Source organism: Engystomops pustulosus, chromosome 1 (genome assembly GCF_040894005.1).
Source record: "Engystomops pustulosus chromosome 1, aEngPut4.maternal, whole genome shotgun sequence".
Taxonomy (NCBI): domain Eukaryota; kingdom Metazoa; phylum Chordata; class Amphibia; order Anura; family Leptodactylidae; genus Engystomops; species Engystomops pustulosus.
This window is the reverse complement of record NC_092411.1, coordinates 82,132,043-82,151,341: the sequence shown is the minus strand read 5'-3', so window position 1 is coordinate 82,151,341 and position 19,299 is coordinate 82,132,043. Positions and strand designations below refer to the sequence as shown.

The 19,299-nt window shown below is 39.3% G+C and overlaps 1 protein-coding gene across 2 annotated transcripts; it reads left to right on the top strand.

Moving 5' to 3' along the window:
- The first annotated feature begins 433 nt into the window (after window positions 1–433).
- On the top strand, window positions 434–8,265 carry ADORA2A (adenosine A2a receptor). 2 transcript variants are annotated; one of them, XM_072145470.1, is made up of 3 exons: window positions 434–587; window positions 1,938–2,483; window positions 6,684–8,265. In XM_072145470.1, the coding sequence occupies exons 2-3, from the start codon at window positions 2,140–2,142 to the stop codon at window positions 7,501–7,503; spliced, it is 1,164 nt and encodes a 387-aa protein (XP_072001571.1). In that variant the 5' UTR covers window positions 434–587; window positions 1,938–2,139; the 3' UTR covers window positions 7,504–8,265. The 2 variants fall into 2 exon arrangements, with proteins under 2 accessions (XP_072001571.1, XP_072001580.1); XM_072145479.1 differs by lacking the exon at window positions 434–587 and adding an exon at window positions 1,350–1,764.
- The last annotated feature ends 11,034 nt before the right edge of the window (window positions 8,266–19,299 follow it).

The following is a 19,299-nucleotide window of genomic DNA, read 5'->3' as shown; positions in this document are numbered from 1 at the left end:
GTTCCTCTACATAAAAGGACACATCCATAGTCTGAGGAATACGCTGCTTATGAAATAAAGGGAAAAATTATTTTCCCAAATGATAGTAAAATTGAGTATTTCCTACATATACCCAAGCTGTATATAGCAGGTTTGTTTTCTTCAGTTTAGAGTCATTCACTAGTTGTGTGTTAAAACTTTATGTCTGAACATTTCTTCCCATAGTCCAGTACTGGACCAATAAAATAGAGAACATCCTATATGATCCCTGTAGGAGACAAAAGAATGTGGAGCGTCTATAAAGTGCATTCATTCCTTTTTAGAAACAGTACTGAAATCTGCACATAGGAAATGGAATTTGCATATGTGTGAGAGAGGAGAGGTGTGTGTGAGAATGACTGGCAGGAGAGACAAAGTCACAAGGGAGGGAGGGAAGGAGCTGGGAGGGGGATGGAGAGTCACAGCAAGGGAGGTGGAGAGACACTGAGCACTTTGGGGAAAGCCAGCAGTGGAGAGAGCAAAGATGATGAATTCATGGGACTGACCACTATAGTGATATTATATGACTTCATTTTTGGAAGGAGGAATCAAGCTTTTTCTTTGGCAAGGTAAGAAGCTGCTTGTTACAAGGTGCAGGTGACATTGATTTGGTACATATACTTTTACTGTACTTTCAAGAAGGATTAAACATAACAGAATATCTGTAAAATCTCCACAGTATAGAAATAGACAGTGTTTATGGTATGATACATAAAGGGTGAAAGGGACCTGATCTTTCATGCCATCGGTGTCCAGATGATTTTCATTGTTTTATTGGTTCAGTAAAACTTTATTGTAATAAATGATATTCAGTGGTGTAAATGTTTATTAAGAGTCAGACGTTTGATGAAAATGGAAACCGGATAATAATCTTGGTGCATTGGTTAATGGGATAAAGAGACATTGTTAGTTTTGCTAATTGAGTGTTTTAGTTGTACTTTTTACCATAATTTTTTTCTATTCCTTTATTTAGTGTTATAAGCTTTCCCAAATAATATGTAACACGTAGATGGGCATAATAAATACAGAAATACAAAGGCACTACAGACTAAATACAGTAGCAAAATGACCCTGCTCACATCACTCTATAGTAAAATGCTTTATATGTGATATGTAACGTTGACTAAACTTCTCACGTAACAAGCAGAGGTCATATTGGGTTTGGTTGTTATCAATAAATTATACTGTTAACATGGGTGAGGCTATTGTTGCTTAGGGACTCCTGTCTACAAGGCATCTGTATGCAAAGCCCTATCCTACCTAATTATTAGTGTCAGGCACTGGATGCATGGAAGTAGACAGACTACTGGCCTCAAAAGGAAAACACTGCTATTAGATTTGTTTAGATCTCTGCAGGGAGGACAAATGCGCAAATCCACTCCATTGTTTTCCACTTCTTAACTAAATACATTGATGTTGTTGTGCAGTGTATACAAGTTTTGTGTGCATTGAGGGTTGGGTGTGTCATGGTGGACTGCACTGAACTCTGGGTGTAGATATATATTTTTGTGACTTGTAGGCCATTGCTTACTCATAGTGTATCTGTGTTGTGCACCTGTCACATGGCTGGGGGTGTATGAGTGGTTTATACTGATAATGGATGTACTAAAAGCTAGAGGCAGTGTGAATGTGATAGCATAAGACTAACACTTCTATAATTCAAGAGCTGATACGCTGCTGCTTTTTGGACTGTCTGTTACTTACCTATAACAAATCACTAGACCTGGCAGCTGCAACTCTGATAGGGTAATATTACTAAATCATTAATAGTTCCTCTTTGCATTGTTTCGTGATGCATTCTACATTGCCAAATAGCAGCAAATGTACTTAGCAGATGATGTTGCTGTTTCCATATATTGTATGTTCTACAATAAAATGGAGTATTTTAAGGTTACTAACACTTATCTCTTTTCCGGTAGGAATTTGACTTGTACTCGCCAGTATGGACTCCCTGTGGATTTTGATTAGTGATGGCTATAGAAGCACCCAATGTTAAACTTCTGAAACAATGGAAAAGCTGACCAATGCCTGGAGCACAACCAGTGTACTACAAAGAAAGTGAGCTGCTGCAGAAATGACTGATGAGGCTCCCGCACTTCTTTACTCCATGCCAACATCACCATGTTAAAAGGGGGGTTCGAAACAGAGGACCTGATTTACATAGTCCTAGAGGTGGTCATTGCCGTTTTGGCCATTCTTGGCAATGTGTTAGTATGCTGGGCTGTCTGTATTAACAGCAACTTACAGAACGCAACAAATTATTTTGTGGTTTCCTTGGCTGCAGCAGATATTGCCGTAGGGGTACTTGCCATCCCTTTTGCTATCGCAATCAGCACTGGATTTTGTGCTACCTTCCATGCTTGTCTCTTTATCGCCTGCTTTGTTTTGGTGCTGACACAGAGTTCCATATTCAGTCTTCTGGCGATTGCTGCAGACCGCTACATTGCTATTCGCATCCCACTCAGGTAAGCAAGCTTTATAAAAGGTTTTCAATCACAATTCTTCTGTCTAGTTAAAGGAAATCTACCATCAAAATTGGGCATAATAAAGCAGGGACTGTTGCACTGATCTAATAAAGATGTTTGTTTCTGATCCCTGTCGGTAAGCGCCACTACTCACTTTCTTATCAATAGATATCCAGACTGATGTAAATGGTTAGGCACCACCGCAGATTTATGTATCTCCATTACTGATCGGAAAAAATAACCTCCATTCCACTACCCAGCAGAGTTTGCCACGCAGGTCCCGGTGTATTGACGGTAGTGCCCGCCTGTGGTTTCTTCCATTGCTATATACCAGGGACAGTGACCTCTAATATTCTTTTATTTCCAGACTGTTACACTGTCTCATCCTGCCCCTTGGCAGGAAGTGCTCACTGCACAAATGCATGTGAGTAAGAAGGAGGGGGGGGGGGGGTGAAACAGTATAACAGTCCATAAAGCCACATCACAGAGCTCCTTCAGAATGTAACAGTCTGTAAGTCTGCAGCATGGAGGGGCTCTCATAACAAGCCCATACCCTTTTTGACTCATTAGCATAATTTTAAAAGTTGCTTCTAGAAGGAAGAAGTCCATGGATAACAAATATAAGAAGATTATCACGGTAACAGTGCCTGGATATATGTGTAGGTGTCCCTGATTTATCATGATGGATTTTGATGGTAGATTTTCTTTGAATAATCTAGTGTCCCCTCCAAAAATAAGTTCCTGAGACAAAATCTTTTTCACATATGTTGTTCTGAGCTATTTATTAACTAGATCTTTTTCTGGGTGACAACTACTATGTCTGGTGTTCTAGATCCCACGAGGGTTGTCTCTCAGGCATACTAGAACATTGAACATAAATCTGCCTTGTTCTGTCACCCCCACCCCCTAATTTATGGGTGCTGCATTTCAAGAAAGACTTGTTGATAGGAAAGTTGTAAGAGCTGTGGTGACAACCATACTGGTCACCAACCCGAAATAATTGTTACCAAGGAAAACCTGAATAGATGTTAAAATCTGACTGAGAAGGATATACTTATGTCTGTTAAAGCTTTCTTGTAAACTACTAGCCCCCTCAGGTCGGGTATGAAATGTCTTTTCTAGAATTCCTTCTCTATGTGAAATTTATTGATAAACATTGTTCAAATAAAAATTCTTAAATGAAAATGAGCAGAGAAAAGTCATATATTGCCTCAAATGACTCATTTTTGGTGGCCGAAAGGGGAGCATAATTTGAGACACGGTTTTCAGTTCTAAAGTATCTAGAATCATCTTTCATATTAAAGAAATCAATATTATCCATTAGATCGTATAGACTTGTGGTTCTATGAGGTACTGGAGATGCAAGCAGTTAACTGGTTCTTTCTCTGCAGCTAACATTTACACTATTGGGGAGATTTATCAGAAGTGTCTGAGAGCAGAGCTGTTCTAGTTGCCCATGGCAACCAATCAGAGATAAGCTTTCATTTTCCCACAGATGTTTATAAAATTAAAGCAGGGTTTCCAACTATAACAGTTTTACCTCAGACACTTCTGATAAATCTTGCTTGTAAATATCTATTTAACTGCCCATATCACTGGTTATGTAACTCACAGAACTACAAAAAATGAGATTCTTATCTTTAATATGACATCAAAACCAAGGGTCTAGGGGTGTCTGAAGCAACACTCACCCTTCGGCCTCTAAAAGAGACTCATCTGCAGATGACTTTGAAGGAGATTTTTTTAAAAAAGGGCAATGGGCACATTAAAGAGGGAATTCCATAATGCACATTTTATACCCTACTTGAGGGGGCTGTAAGTTTAATGGGGTAAATGCCAAATGCCATATTAAATAATGGTGTCAAACCAGCTTAAATATAGGATCCAACGTGTACTAAAACTTTGTCTGTGCCATAAACAACTTAAACTAGTTAGATACTTTAGATAGCAAAGAATGGGACATTCAACAGGCCAGATTCTTCTTTCTCCAACATGCCATAAGAAATTTAAGAAACCTCTATACCAAGGGTGGGCAACCTGTGGCCTGTGAGCCACATCTATTCCAGTACAAGCGTCCTATGGCAGGGAGAATCGCTGATAGTAAACTATAAGTTCTTTCATCAGTGATTGAAACAGTCATGGGCACCTCTCCTGCTCCAGACACTGGGTCTTATACAGTAATTTTTATTGTCTGGTGTGGGGTCTGTATCATTATTTGTTGTCTGTTATGGGATACAAATATTGGGGGATATCTATCAGGACTTGTATGCCAGTTTTTTGTATATCAAATTACAAGTGAGCCACATGTAATTGCGATTATTTATGCCTTCATGCCATCTCCACTTCAAGTGGTCATGGAGGGATGTAAAGGGGAATGTGATTGGCTCCAGAGTGGGACGACATTCCTGCCCTGTCCCAGTGTACTAACTAAGGCCTGTGAAAATAAAGGCCTAAAAGGTCACAGGTGATCCCGCCGTGTGCCAGTGTATTATAAATGTCCTCCATTGTCTGGTGTGGGATCTTCATTATCATCTATTTCTCATTATTAATTGTCTGGTCTGGGAGGTATGTATAATTATATATTGTATGGTTTGGGGTCTGTATCAATCTTTGTTGTCTGTTATGGAATATGCATTTGTTTTGTCTGGTCTACGCTTTGTATTATTAGTAATTGTCTGGTCTGTATCTATATCTACCTTGTGTTAACTATTGTCCACTTTACGCTCTGTATAATTTTATATTGCCTGGTCTGGTGACAGTGTAGGTCTGAAATACTAGACAAAGATCTTCTATAACGTAACTTTTAATTTTTTTAAAATTGATATTATTTTTTTGCGTATGATATACACATGTAACATCCCCATGTATAAAACATACCTCTATAATCATAACATATACTTATATATATCTACTAAAAACATTTTTATTGTTTAGAGTGTTATTTAGAGTGTGACTTTCTGACTTTTACCCCATATCTTCTGGTCATGTACATTACATTTTTTATACATTAAATATGCTCATACAATCATGCTCTACATATAAAGTTTCTTGTAAACACTTTACTATTGCTATATATATCATTCATACAAGTCCTATATTTAGCTATTCCATCCCAATTTTATGATAATGTAACTGGTAGAATTGTCCAATAAAGTGTAACCTTTCCATTTACCTCACTCTATTGCTCTTTACAACCACGTAATTGTGAATAATACACTTCATTTGTCTTTACAGCTTGCTCTATAGTTCATACGACTACATCATTCTCCTGGCTGTGTGTGCTTCATATACATACACAGGTCTTTCTACCGTTAGAACACTTTTTTTTTTTTTTTTTAAAGGCTTTTTTAAACTTTATGACGTTGTGTTGCTCTATGGAACCAACCCTGCAACATTTCTCTCTACACATAAAAATGTTGTACCTTGTACTTTGTCAGGGCACTTTTTGATGCACTGTCAACCTATTTAGATGGCCAATTAATGATTTTGGCTGAATATGTAAGGTGTAAGTGGTCTCTCCTGTCTCCCATTGAGGAAAATAGAAATTGAAAATGTCTGCTGTAATGGGGTTCTGGGGAGGTGGGGGTGATGCTGGTTATCATTGACTAGATCTAGGTGATTTATGAAAAAATGCTCAATGGGAAACATTATTCTAACAGGTATCTGGTTTTACTAATAAGAAATGTTTTGCGGGTGGAGATCTCATTTGAATACTTCAAGGCTTTTGACAGTGTCTTGTCATAGTCTCATTGAAATTGTCTAGATCTTCTACATTACCTGATGCACATTATAGAAAGCGTACTTGAAGAAAAAAAAGATATGGAGAAATTGTGGCTGGGGAGAAATCTATGCTTTTGCAGGTCCCTAGTGATTACATACCAGATGTTAGTTTCCATGTTTTTGTCTACTCTTATACTTAGACACTGTCACCTCTGCATGGAAACAGAATTATTCCAGCTGTTATCCCACGGATGGGAAGATTTTGCCATTTCTGAAAAGGCAGTCAGAAATCCCAGGTTGTCTCCCCTCAATGACCCAATTTCCATGTTATCTTGCAAAATTATCTTTTTATATATTTTCCCCACATCTGCTTTATGTAGTTGTAACTAGAATGAATTTGGTTATTTTAAAGTAATACTGTGTTGTCCAATACTCATTTCTTCATATCTGCTTTAGCTATGTTTTACTTTTTCTTCTCAGATATAACAGCCTCGTAACCAGTCGAAGAGCCAACGTGATCATTGCTGTTTGTTGGTTGCTGTCCTTTGTCATTGGCCTTACACCGATGTTAGGCTGGAACAGGAAGGATTTTGCAGCAGAAAACTCATCTCGATGCAGCCTCCCCATGTTAGAGTGCCTATTTGAAAATGTTGTGACTATGGATTATATGGTATATTATAATTTTTTTGCATGCGTTTTAGTGCCATTATTGCTCATGTTGGGCATTTATTTGAGAATCTTCATGGCAGCCCGGCGCCAGCTAAAGCAGACTGAGTTAAAAGTGACATGTGGTGAACGCTCACGGTCAACCCTACAGCGTGAAGTCCATGCGGCCAAGTCTTTAGCCATTATTGTGGGTTTGTTTGCAATCTGCTGGTTGCCCTTACATATCATCAACTGCTTTACTCTCTTCTGTAAGGCCTGTATGCGGCCCCCACCCTTACTCATGTACTTTGCCATTCTGTTTTCTCATGCCAACTCCGTTGTGAATCCATTAATCTATGCCTACCGCATACGTGAATTTCGCCAAACATTTCGGAAGATCCTGCGACAACACATTTTTGGTGGTGCACAGTCTTCTCAGACACGTAGTGCTAGTGGCAAATCTTTAACATATGGAGCTGATGCAGTGTCAGGAACGAATGGGGCTAGTTTCAATAGCTTCACAGACATCAATGGGAGTAGCTGTAAATTGAAAGAAACCTGGCATCTTAATGGCTATCCTACTGGGGAGAAAGTTGACCAGACAACAATTCAAGAATCGCAAAACCAACAGAAAGAAAAGCTGATAAATTCTTGAAGTTTACTTTGATCATTGACATTTTGTGAACAGAGACAATGGTGGGCTTCTCAAAGTGAAGATTATGTTGACTTTTTGTTGCTAAGATATGTTTTGACACTCATTTATTTATTAAACTAATTTGCAAAGTGATTGTGAATTTTGCCCCTCAGATTATGATGTTGTTAGAAGTAAGGACAGATTTATGGTCTATTCTTCTATAGATATACCAGATAATATACCTCTACAGTGCTTACTGATAACAGAATATTGTGTAGGTTCTAGAGGGACTTCTCTATATGAAATTTATGAATAACCTAACATGGAGAGAAGGCTCCCTGGGTGGTTCTTTCTTAGACAACAGGTTCCAATTCCAGTTGTGCATGTGAACTGCAATCTTGCCAATTCGTACTGCTTCTTCTGGGTAGACATTAATTCATTTTAACTGTGTCCCTCTTAAAGACGCCCAATGTCAGTAAAGCAATTACCCAAAGCGTATACCTGTGATGGCGAACCTTTGAGAGTGCCTAAACTACAACCAAAACCCACTTATTTATTGCAAAGTGCCAACAAGGCAATCAAAGCATTAACTAACTGCTCCCTGCTTTATCACAGCTCTTTATCGTATCATCATCCTGAGGACAACAATACAGTAAAAAGAAGGAGGAGAAATTCAGATTATCTTTGTAGCTTCCCTCCTGGGTCCTCTTAACAGGAACAATTGCGGGGCCCTGAGAAAAGAGCACCGATGATAATTCAGCTCTGTCAGCACCTTCTCACTCCTCACTACTTACTGACAAGAGTGGTGCTGTTGCTCAAATTAAATTAAACCTTTTTTAATACCATAGACTGTTTCTTTGTCCACCCAGCATGAGACATTTTGTGAGTATTTTGCAAATCTACAACACAAAAAAATATTGAAATTCATAGATAAGATGAACATTTCAAATGGGAAAAATATAAAACCAAAAATCTAATTTTATGTCCAAAACTATACATAAAATGCTTAGCTCTTACAAGGAACCTGTCATCAGAAATTGGCCCAATAAACCAATAAACAGCGAAGTTAAACTGTCCCTGTCTCTGAACATCTCCTCCCATGTAAATGACATCATGCATGTCACTCGACGCAGGACCGTAATTATAGTGAAGGGGGCGTTCCAAGGCAGGGAAAGCTTGACTTCAGTGCTAAACTCTCCGCCTTCTTGACTTCATAAAGCCAATTTACATCTCACTTCAAAGATGATTTTCTGGATGATGCCATCACACCAGGCCATGAAAGAAACATCATCTATAAGCTGCTCAAGTGCTTGACAACAGACTGGTAGTGGTTTATTAAGCCAATTTCTGATGACAGGTTCCACTTAAGAGAAAACATGAAGGTTTAAAGATTATGTTATTCTGTATTACGTTTCAATAGAGTCTTTGACCCGAGTCTAAAGCTCTGAAAGATCAGAACCTGGGAATGACTGTAAATGCATAATACAATTTAATGAACATGTATTGAGAATAGCTTTTGCTGGCTAAGTTATTTTATCTTTTCTACAAACTTGGGATACTTATACAGTCTTTCTAAAGCAAATGGCATTTCTAGATTACTTAGATTTACAATGTGTTATAATGTCACCATTGTGTGAGTTTGCAATATGTTTGTGTTCATCAAGCTCTGAAGTTAGTTATGTCATCACCTCTCTCAACAATGTAAAATGCACATGTAAAACAGCTGCAAAACAGTAGTACTGTGCTTCCATAAATAGACTTTATCACACATCTCCCTCAGGGGGGCTTATGTATAGAAAAGCCTCACTAGCATCCAGATGGTGGAGGCATTAAGAATATCTCTTGAACATTCAGCTCCTTGTGCGGTTTAGGTATTTTGGTGCTACCAGAGGAATGACTCTGGGGGCCCATTCTCCAGTAATAGAGAACAAGTAGCTTAAAAGGAAAGCAGATTTAATTATTTCAAATATAAGCCAAATGGCTAAAAAGTGATGTATCTGATCATATCACTGACAAGGACTATGTTCAGTGTGTACATTTAAACAGTGCTATGGATAATATCCCCTAGATGGATAGATAGGGTCGGCTCCAGGTTTCACAAGGCCCCTGAGTGGCAGAGCCTCAGTAGGCCCCTTTGCAGTGATGATGTCTGACTTATAAAGGTTTATAGGTAGATGAAGAAGTCCAGACCACTTCCCTTCCCTATATGTAACACACAATGCCCAAACTTTAAAATAACCAAAGCAAATAAACCTGCTGGCAATAAAGCACTCTAAAATCACTGCTGGACTTCATGGGCATTACTGTACCTGGGTATTGTGCCCGAAAGTAATGTTTCCCACCTATGCGAAATACTTGAATAAGTTTAATATTCTCTTATAGATTGTAGCCAGTGTCGGACTTACCCATCAGTATCAGTCCAATACTGATACTGGACTCCAAAAGTACTCTGAAGATACCCTGTTTTGGAGGTTACTAGGGTCTACATCCTAGAAGACCTAGCCCCCAATATACATTTTATGTAATGAGCCTGAGGAACCCTACTTCAGCACTGGTTGTAGCCTTACCTCTGTCGATCACTGCACTTGATAAATCTCCAATCTTGATACAGACCTGGCTGATTTGCAGCAGCAATGACAGACACTTTGTACACATGCAATTGTCTCTGCTCTGTATAAAATACAATATTTTATAACAGAAATCACATTAATAATATGGGAAGGTTCCAGCAATCACATGCATGACAGAACAATTTCTCAGGGACTTCCAGATGATGTATAACAGTTCCATCCAAGTTAGACACAAAAGTGACATATCACAGACAGCTCATATGCAATATCCAGCCCTTTTACAGGGCACTTTATTACATTATCGGTGAGAGCTTCCTGCAGATACCTCGGCTCTGACATACGAATAGACAGGACGTGGGGCTGTGCAAGGCAAATACAATGTATTCATACAACAGCCCTCCACGTATTCACATTTACAATGATCAACAGCCAATGATATCCAATGCAACCCAATCAGCATTGAATTTTGAGCGAAAATTTGTAATTTTGAAACCAAAAGCTTACATTTAGGGCTGGTGAGTGGGGTAAGGAAGCACAGTAACTCAGCGTGCTTGCTGTACACAATGGGGCACATTTACTAAGGGTCTGAACACCGCATTTCCGTAGGGTTTCGTTTTTTTTTCCGTTTTGCCCTGAATTGCCCCAGGGAATAGAATAGGAAGTGGATAAAACTATTTCCAGTGTAGTAGCCAGACCTTACTACTGCAAAATTGACTTGAATCGGAGCAGAGCTGCAATTACCCTGGAGCTACACTGAGAACAGCAGCGACTACTTCCGGTTTTGTTTAATGTGTAATAGCTAAAAGCAGCTAGATGGAGGGGGTGCTTGATGTCAGATCAACACCCCCAGATTGTCTAAGAAAAGTTAATCAATATCTTCAGTGATAAAACCTAGTGTAGCATTCATATCTAGTAAGACAATGGATTATTTATTTCATTAATTCAATGATGAAATACCTTCAATACAAATAAGTATTCTTTGATAATGTGGACAATTCAGCAATTCAAACACTTTTTTGGCTTTTGTATCTTTTAATAAAGAGTGCCTAAAAATCTCAAAATCCTCATGTATATGTGCCGTTACAAAGTTTAAGCTTATTCAACTACAATGGCATAACTGTCCAACCATCTTGACTTTCCCACAAGAGAAGATATTAGGGAATCCATTGCTACATATGCCTTGCAGTGGTTTATTCCATGGTTGCCAACCATGGCTGTATATGACGTAGAAGGATCGGGTGTAACAGATGTCGACTAAGTGAGCATTCAGAGGTATCAACTGTATCTAAGGTGTATGGCTAGCTTGAGATGTCATATTTTCTGTTCTTTAGTGTAGAGACTGTAGAAAAAAATTTCTGTATTTTTTAATAGAATTTCTGAAAATGTCTCTCACACTGGTCCCCTATTAGAGGGGGTGATCTAAAAATGTATTTTTCTGGAATGGATGGATTTTTTACATTAATCCTTCTACTAATGAGATGATTTTGACATTTGCATAGCATTGATCTTGAAATGAGTCAGAAGGTGGTCAGTGGAAAAAGAATGTGCAAGGAAGCTTGAACGTGACAATTTTTAGATTATCACGTCACTTAAATACTTGATAGAACCCATCTGTGAGAAAGATTATGCATCCCAAGACTGTTGTGAGAACATTATAACAATTTTACGGTCACAGGGCAGAGGGTGAGAGCTGCAGAACACAAGTCCCACTGGGAGTATTTCCAGAGAAGAGACAGCTGGCGACAGGCATGACTCCTGGCTGGATTGTAGATGCTAGGGGTTGTGTGCATTTAATGTTCTAACATTTACATCTCACATTAAGCCCATCATTATCTAACACGTATTTATTCCTCACTAAACTATAACATACTAACTGTACAATGCAGCAGGGGCTTCCTTTACAGAAAAGTCATGAACGTGAATGACTGTAAAGTCATTCACGTTCACAGTAACCACTACTGATACTGACTGTAGAATCTCAGACTCTTTCTCTGTAAACAAACCTGTCCCCATGAATAGACAGATATGCAAAATGACTGTTTCCCTTCTTTGTTAAAGGGCTAGAAACAACAGAGAACAGAAGGCTTTTATTGACTTTCTGTGAAATTGAGCATGAGATTGTCTCTATTAAATAATGGTCTTTAAAGTCCTTTTGTATGATGCGTCACATTGGATCAATACCCGTAGAGGAATAACATGAAGCTTCTGTGCCCAAATGCAAAATCTGTTAACATTCATAGTAATGATGTCTTATTTTGGGTGGGTTAGGGGCATTGCACCCCTTCAGGCTTTAAGGTGTGACTCCTACGTCTTGGTGCTTTGTAGCTATACTGTTCCATAGTGTTCAGTTATTTCACGTTAAGCCAATTATATATGACTTAAGGCTATTAAAACAAACTTACATTCAGATTCAAAATGTTCTTCAATTGACCATTATATAGATTAAAGGGTGTCCGACATGGTAATTTATTGTTTGGAAAAAATTAGGTGGCCTTGGTGGTTCTGCGCCTCAGTTATAGCTGGGGCACACTGGAACAGGTAGGTTTTATGTAATGTTTGTTAGTGTATTCTGTATGGACATGTATATTTTTTGTTATAGCCTGCCTCTTTATAGCAGTAGAGGCATATGCATCTTCCTACAAAATATTGCTTAAACGAAATCAACCACTTAAAAAACAAAAAAAGGCTAGAAATACTCACCTCCTTCTTGACAAGCTGGAATCACCTAGAACAGAAAGTTATAATTAGCAACTATCCGGGCTCTGGGCTGCTAATTATTCACACCCCTGTACTGCCCTCTCCAATGCTGGGAGAGGGAGGTGGCATTGAGCAAGAGGCATGATTCACGTGATTCCTTGGGAGAGGGAGGTGCGGGAACGTGCATAATTAGCAGCCCGGAACACCGGACATCTTGTCCCCATGCTCTGTGCTGCTAATTATAACTTTCTTTTCTAGGGGATCCCGGCATATCAAAACTAGCGACAGACAGTGCCATTATCAAGATGAAGACAAGCGGAGGTGAGTATTTTTAGCCTTTTTTTGTTTTTTTAAAGTGGTTGATTTTCTTTAATGCAGTAGAACTACAGCTTTGCATTTCCCCATATTACTGTTTATAAGGTGATATGAAGTTCCTTTTACATTGCCAAACTGAAACAGTATCTCCGGAAACACCAAAATTTGAATTTTTTATGGCATGTGGGAGGAACCCATATAGCCATACACTTTTTTATACAACAATTTGCATAAAGTGTGAACCTGATGATTTTTAGAATTCTGTGGACTTCATAAAAAAGACCTAAATTGACAACTGGACTTTCGGCTTGACAAAGGGATGCATCTCTACTGACGGTACTCTCCTCAGTACTGCTACTATTACTCTATTAACTCAACACTTTGCATAGCAGCAAAATAGATGCCGTAGTGTCTTCAAAATGCTAAGTATTAGTTTTTCTTTATTATGACTTTTTGCGTTGTTCCCCATAGTTTGTGGACAAGTCTGGACACCCATCTTGTGGAGATCCGAATGTCGACTCAGATCTATCAGGATAGTAAAAACAAGGACTTGTCATCTATCCAGGTTCTCAGTTATTGTTGAGTCTGACAAAACAATCACTACCCCCTGGCTAAGGGCACAATGTGACTGAGGAAACAATCTGGGCGACATTACCTTTGGTGGATATATAATATGGATCTGCGGGCTTGGAGTTAGTTAAATAGGACCTATTACCCCCAAAAAAGACCCCCACCAAATATGCCCCCCATAATCCTCTCCCCAGCCCCTTTCTATATAAGTCAATTTTTTTTAAATTTATGTTGGGAAAGTTGGTTGTAACAGATCCGACCTCTTACCAAATAAGGTATCCTCGTATCTCCTACTCTGGAAGTCGGCTTTACTCATAAGGGGGGCGGCCGATACTCCCCCACCACGCCCATGTCAGCGGGGACCTGTAAGCAGGGGCGTAACTTTAGGGGGTGCAGAGGTTGGGATCGCCCAAGAGGTTTAGGGGGCCCTTATGGTGTTACTTTCCTATATGAGAAGACAAGTACTATAAACCAGACATTATAGTCGGGGGCCTGGCATAGACTTTGCACTGGGGCCCATCAGCTTCAAGTTACGCCACTGAATGTAAGAGTAGCCAACAGCATTGCATATATTCCGTAATCGCTGTGGGCTCTCCTTGATGCGGCCACGCCGCACTGACAGCGGCTGCAGCCGCAAAGTGCTTATTCACAGCGCCAAACATTATTTGTTGATGTGAATAAGCATGCCACGGCCGCAGCCGCTGTCATTGCGGAGAGCTGGCAGCAATTACGCAATATATGCGATGCTGCCAGCTACTTTTACAGGTCCACACTGACAGAGGCGTGGTGGGTGAGTGTTGGTCAGATGAATAAAGCCGAATTCCAGAGCAGGGGATACAAGGATACGACCTCTTATTTTATAAGAGGACAGATCTGTTACAGCCAACTTTCCCAACAAATTTTTAAAAAAAATTTACATATATATAAAGGGGCTGGTGTGCCTTTTTGTTGTTCTTGTGCACCTGTTCCGACAGATTTACAGAGTATTGATGGCACAAAAACCTTGGTTTTCCAACTCGCACCTTTTTTGGGGGGGTAGCTCAATTGTGTGCAGCTTTTGAATTACAACACTTTTCCTGCACATTTAGTTTCCCAACACTTTATGGCACATAATAAGACCAACAAAAAGCAAGTCTACCAACTTCTAAACCCCTTCATGAATGCGGGTTGTCATTTCTGACACTCATTTGTTCTTACTTAGCGCCAAATACATTAAGGAGGTGCTCTACATATTAATAAATTGTCCCCTATGTATGCAGACAGTACAAGCGTAATATGGGATATTTTGGAATAGCTGTCATTTTATGCATACATTTCAAGCAGGAACATCAGACGTCTAAGAGAACAAGTATTTACTAAAACAGACATGTAAGAAGAGGTGAATGGTCCTTGTTAAGTACTTGCGGTCCACCTGACGACAGTCATTGATCTGCAGTCTTTGTTAGTTCTTGTCCAACCGCTTTAAAGCAAATTAATCTGGGATTCAAAGGTAAGTGGATTTATCCTGACTACAGGCAGTTGAATATTTACAAGAGTAATGTGGATTAGCTCTTCCATTACCCTCTGGGTTTTCTGCTACAATTACCATGTGAGTTTATAATTTATATACCAATAAAATTATACCTATAATATAATATAACTTTAACCTTTAACTTTATAGTTGGTTAGTTACTGTATTTTCAGTGAAAAAAAGATAAATGGGGGATTTACTAATTCTGGCACAAGCACGACTGTCGGTATCGGAGATATGTCTCCTGAACGCACAGCCCAATGTATTAAAGTGGCGACATCAATCATTGTGCCGACATCAATGAGATGTGCGTCAAAATCTTACATGGACTGCGCTTTCTGACCAATTTTGTTCTGGTCTATGGTGCGCCAAAATTTGCGCCTAAAAATGTAACGGATAATGTGGAAAAGTTAGGCCACACCCACTAGTGGCAAAAAAAGACGGAGGAGTTGGGATAGTCGGAAACATCTGGCGAAAACTCATTATAAATGATCCGCAACACTTTAGCGCCCAAAAAAATGTGAGTTCCCAACAATTTTTTAGCAGAGATACAATAATACATGTCCCTCAAAAAGTTATACATTTTTTGCAATAAACTTTCTTAATCAATTGCCCATTATTTTCTAGATCTCTGCTTGCTGTCTATCTATAGGAAACTTCTATGTTTATCTCCAGTGAATAGGAATCTGACCGTGGTCACACAGGTGCACGACTCGTTATAACCCACAGCGCTGATTACTCTCCCGTTTGACAATACAACAGATTTCTATCCTCTGGAAGTAAACATTAAAGCTTTGCATAGAATGACAACAAGCAAAGATATAGAAAACAATGAGGAGTTGATACAGAAAGTATATTGGAAAATTATATAACTTTTCATTACACAAACAATTATATGTATTTTGTGCAATGGGTACACCCCTTTAGCACCCAAATATTGGTTCAAAAATATTCACAAAAAAATCTAGAGCTCTCCCATACATGAATAACAGAGTTACAAACCCCATAAAAATAAACATAATCACATAAGATAAGGTGTGTAAAGACCAGGGAATTCAGAGAAAACTCCAACACATGTTTCACCTAATGCTTTCCAAGACCCACTATATAAAGCTAATGACCAGATCCAGCAATTACATGTATATTATGTTCTAGTGTGAAACAGGAAGGGGTCAAAATACTAAGGGGGTCATTTATTATAGCCTTTGAAACTGAAAACTTTCAGCGTTTTTTTCCCCCTTCTGCACCCTTTGCACTTTAATTTGTGAAGTGTTGGCGCCACAATATTGGTGTTTTCTAACAATCTTGACTTCTATTTTTGGGTGCAAAATGTTGGTGCCGCTTGTGAATCCACCAGTTTTCTGGCGTTTTTTATTTTTTTGTTATGTTTTTTGACAAAATTTGTGGCGCAAAAAAATAATAAATGCTCCTCTAAGTGTAAGTCAGTAATTGGGGGCATTATGCAGTGTATGGGCCATTAAGATGTATGATTACTGTAGTCCAGATCTTAATGAATTATGGGTATGAAGAACAAGAAGAGTTTAAAGTAAACATTTGTGGAGTGTCAGGTATTTATTGAGGTTCCCTAAAAGAACTGACAGTGGCCTCCAGGTGACATATCTGGCAGTGTCTCCTCAGGAAGCACATTATATAGAAGGAACAGATCATGTTCTGAGTAAGGCAGAGCATCTGCTTCTTCCAGATATTCAGTTCTGAAAGTAGAGAGGTGAGCTTTCACATTGTGGATGTGTGTTGGATCTTTGATCATTACAGGCATTGCCAGCCTTATGCAAGCTGGAGCTGGATTTCAAGGGACAGAACCTGGTTGGAGCAAGGAAAAAAAGAGTTGGGTTGATGATGTATTTCGAAATGAAATTAAAAAAACTAATTAAACAAGGGTACAGTTCTATCATTTTACCAGACTTTAAAGGAAACCTACCACTTGAAGTGGCAGGTATAAGAGGGAAATACCGAGCACCAGCTCAGGGTGAGCTGGTGCCGGAGCTTATTTTTGTTAGTGTTTTAAACCGCAGTATCGGGGGTTTAAAACACTTTTTAAACTTTATTGCGGAAGCTGCTTCGGGGCAGGGAGGTACGCGCTCGGTGCACCATACGCCGAGGGCGTACCTCCATGCGACGAAGCAGCTCCGGCCGTAAAGTTTAAAAAGTGTTTTAAACCGCGATACTGCGGTTTAAAACACTAACAAAAATAAGCTCCACCACCAGCTCACCCTGAGCTGGTGCTCGGTAGTTCCCTCTTATACCTGCCACTTCAAGTGGTAGGTTTCCTTTAACGTATAGTCTACTCTGCTGCTGAGAGATCGGGTCCAAAAAAGGAAACCTTAGCTGAAAATGGTCTACAATATTTTAGGACTGAGGCAAAGTACATCTGAGCATATAATGCATTTTAAAGTTGTAGAAAAGATTTACTTCCTGAGCAGTTTTATTTGCTCTGCTGATGTGCTAAAGAACTGCAAGAGAAGATGTAACGCATACACTATTGAATATACCGAAGACTAATAAACTTGTGATGAGAGTTCAGCCTGCTGAATAGATAGCTCCTGACAACAGTTTTAATAGGTTTTTTGTTTTTTTTGACAGGCCTGCTTTTGCACATAACTAGCAGTATACATCACTTAGACTTGTCTCTTTATGCACACGTCAGCTTTAAAATCTCTGGGCTATTATGTATGGTCTGCTCTCATAAATATCAGTCATTGTTAGAGTTTGTGTACGTGTGTGTATGTCAGTATATCCTCTTAAGTGTAGTGGGGGCTGGGAAGACCTATCCAGTCCCTTCTCCTCTATTCATGCTCTAGGCAGTGGGAAGGAAGTTTAGGAAGCAGCTGGTGGGAAAGGGGGTCCCCTATTGTATACAGATGGGATATATACACGTCTGCATTCAGACACGCCTGTCTAAAATTTTAATAAATATGATTTTTTTAGTAAAAACCTCAAAAAAGGGAGGATTGTAGAATTGATTTTAATTTAGGGCTGTACAAACGACTGTTACTACTTCTCCTCCAAGCCACAAAGTGACAAGGCAGCTTCACAGTGTAAGGATTGTCCTATACCCCTAGTATTATAACATGGGGGAGTAAAGAGACGTGCAGTCTCCATTTGGCCTATCTATGTGGTTCTCCACAGGATGAGCATACCCAGTGAACAATTGGATATATATGAGTAATATCACTACTGGTACTGCTACATGCTCCACAAGTAATTTATTGTAATTGTACCATATTTCCCAACGGTACCGGTACCCCAGTAATGGAAATAATAGATATATACCACTGCCAGGGCCTGCCTTAAGTTGGTTAATGTTCTATGTACCATCCTCTTCCTCATAAAGTACCATATAATACAGTGATAATGTACAAATGACATTGTCATAAAAGACTCAGAGATCTCAACCTGTTGCTCACACCAGGACCTCCATTTATTGTCAGAAGCTTAGAGGAAGTAATAAAAACAGAGATACAGGCAGTCCCCGGGTTACATACAGGATAGGGTCTGTAGGTTTGTTCTTAAGTTGAATTTGTATGTAAGTCGGAACTGTATATTTTATCATTGTAATCCCAGCCAGAACTTTTTTGGTCTCTTTGACAATTGGATTTTAAAAATGTTGGGTTGTCATAAGAACCAATCTTAACACTAAAGCTTCATTACAGACACCTGTGATAACTGTTATAGCTGATCATTGTAGCCTAGGACTAAAGTACAATAAATTACCAATATCCAGAGGTCCGTTTGTAACTAGGGGTCGTATGTAAGTCGAGTGTTCTTAAGTGGGGGACCGCCTGTACCTACCTCTGAAACAGAATGTGAACCACCATTCGAAGCGCTGAGTCCTCCTCTCTTTTCCTCTACGCCATTTCACCTATTGTCAGAAGCTATTGTACATGCACCCCTATTTCCATACTTGGTTCCTGAATCCATGGCACTCTTTTGATCACTGTGTAAGACAATGGCCCACATTATTATAACAGTACAGTGTGCAGAGGGCACCAGATTCAGAATTTCTGACCCCTGTTCTTAATGAATTTGGCACCCCCTGCACTGCTCCGATAGAGTGAACCAACTTTTTTTGGTGCACCTTTAACATGGTGTGTGCAACACAATTCTGTGGGACATGGAAACACCCATTCCAGTGCA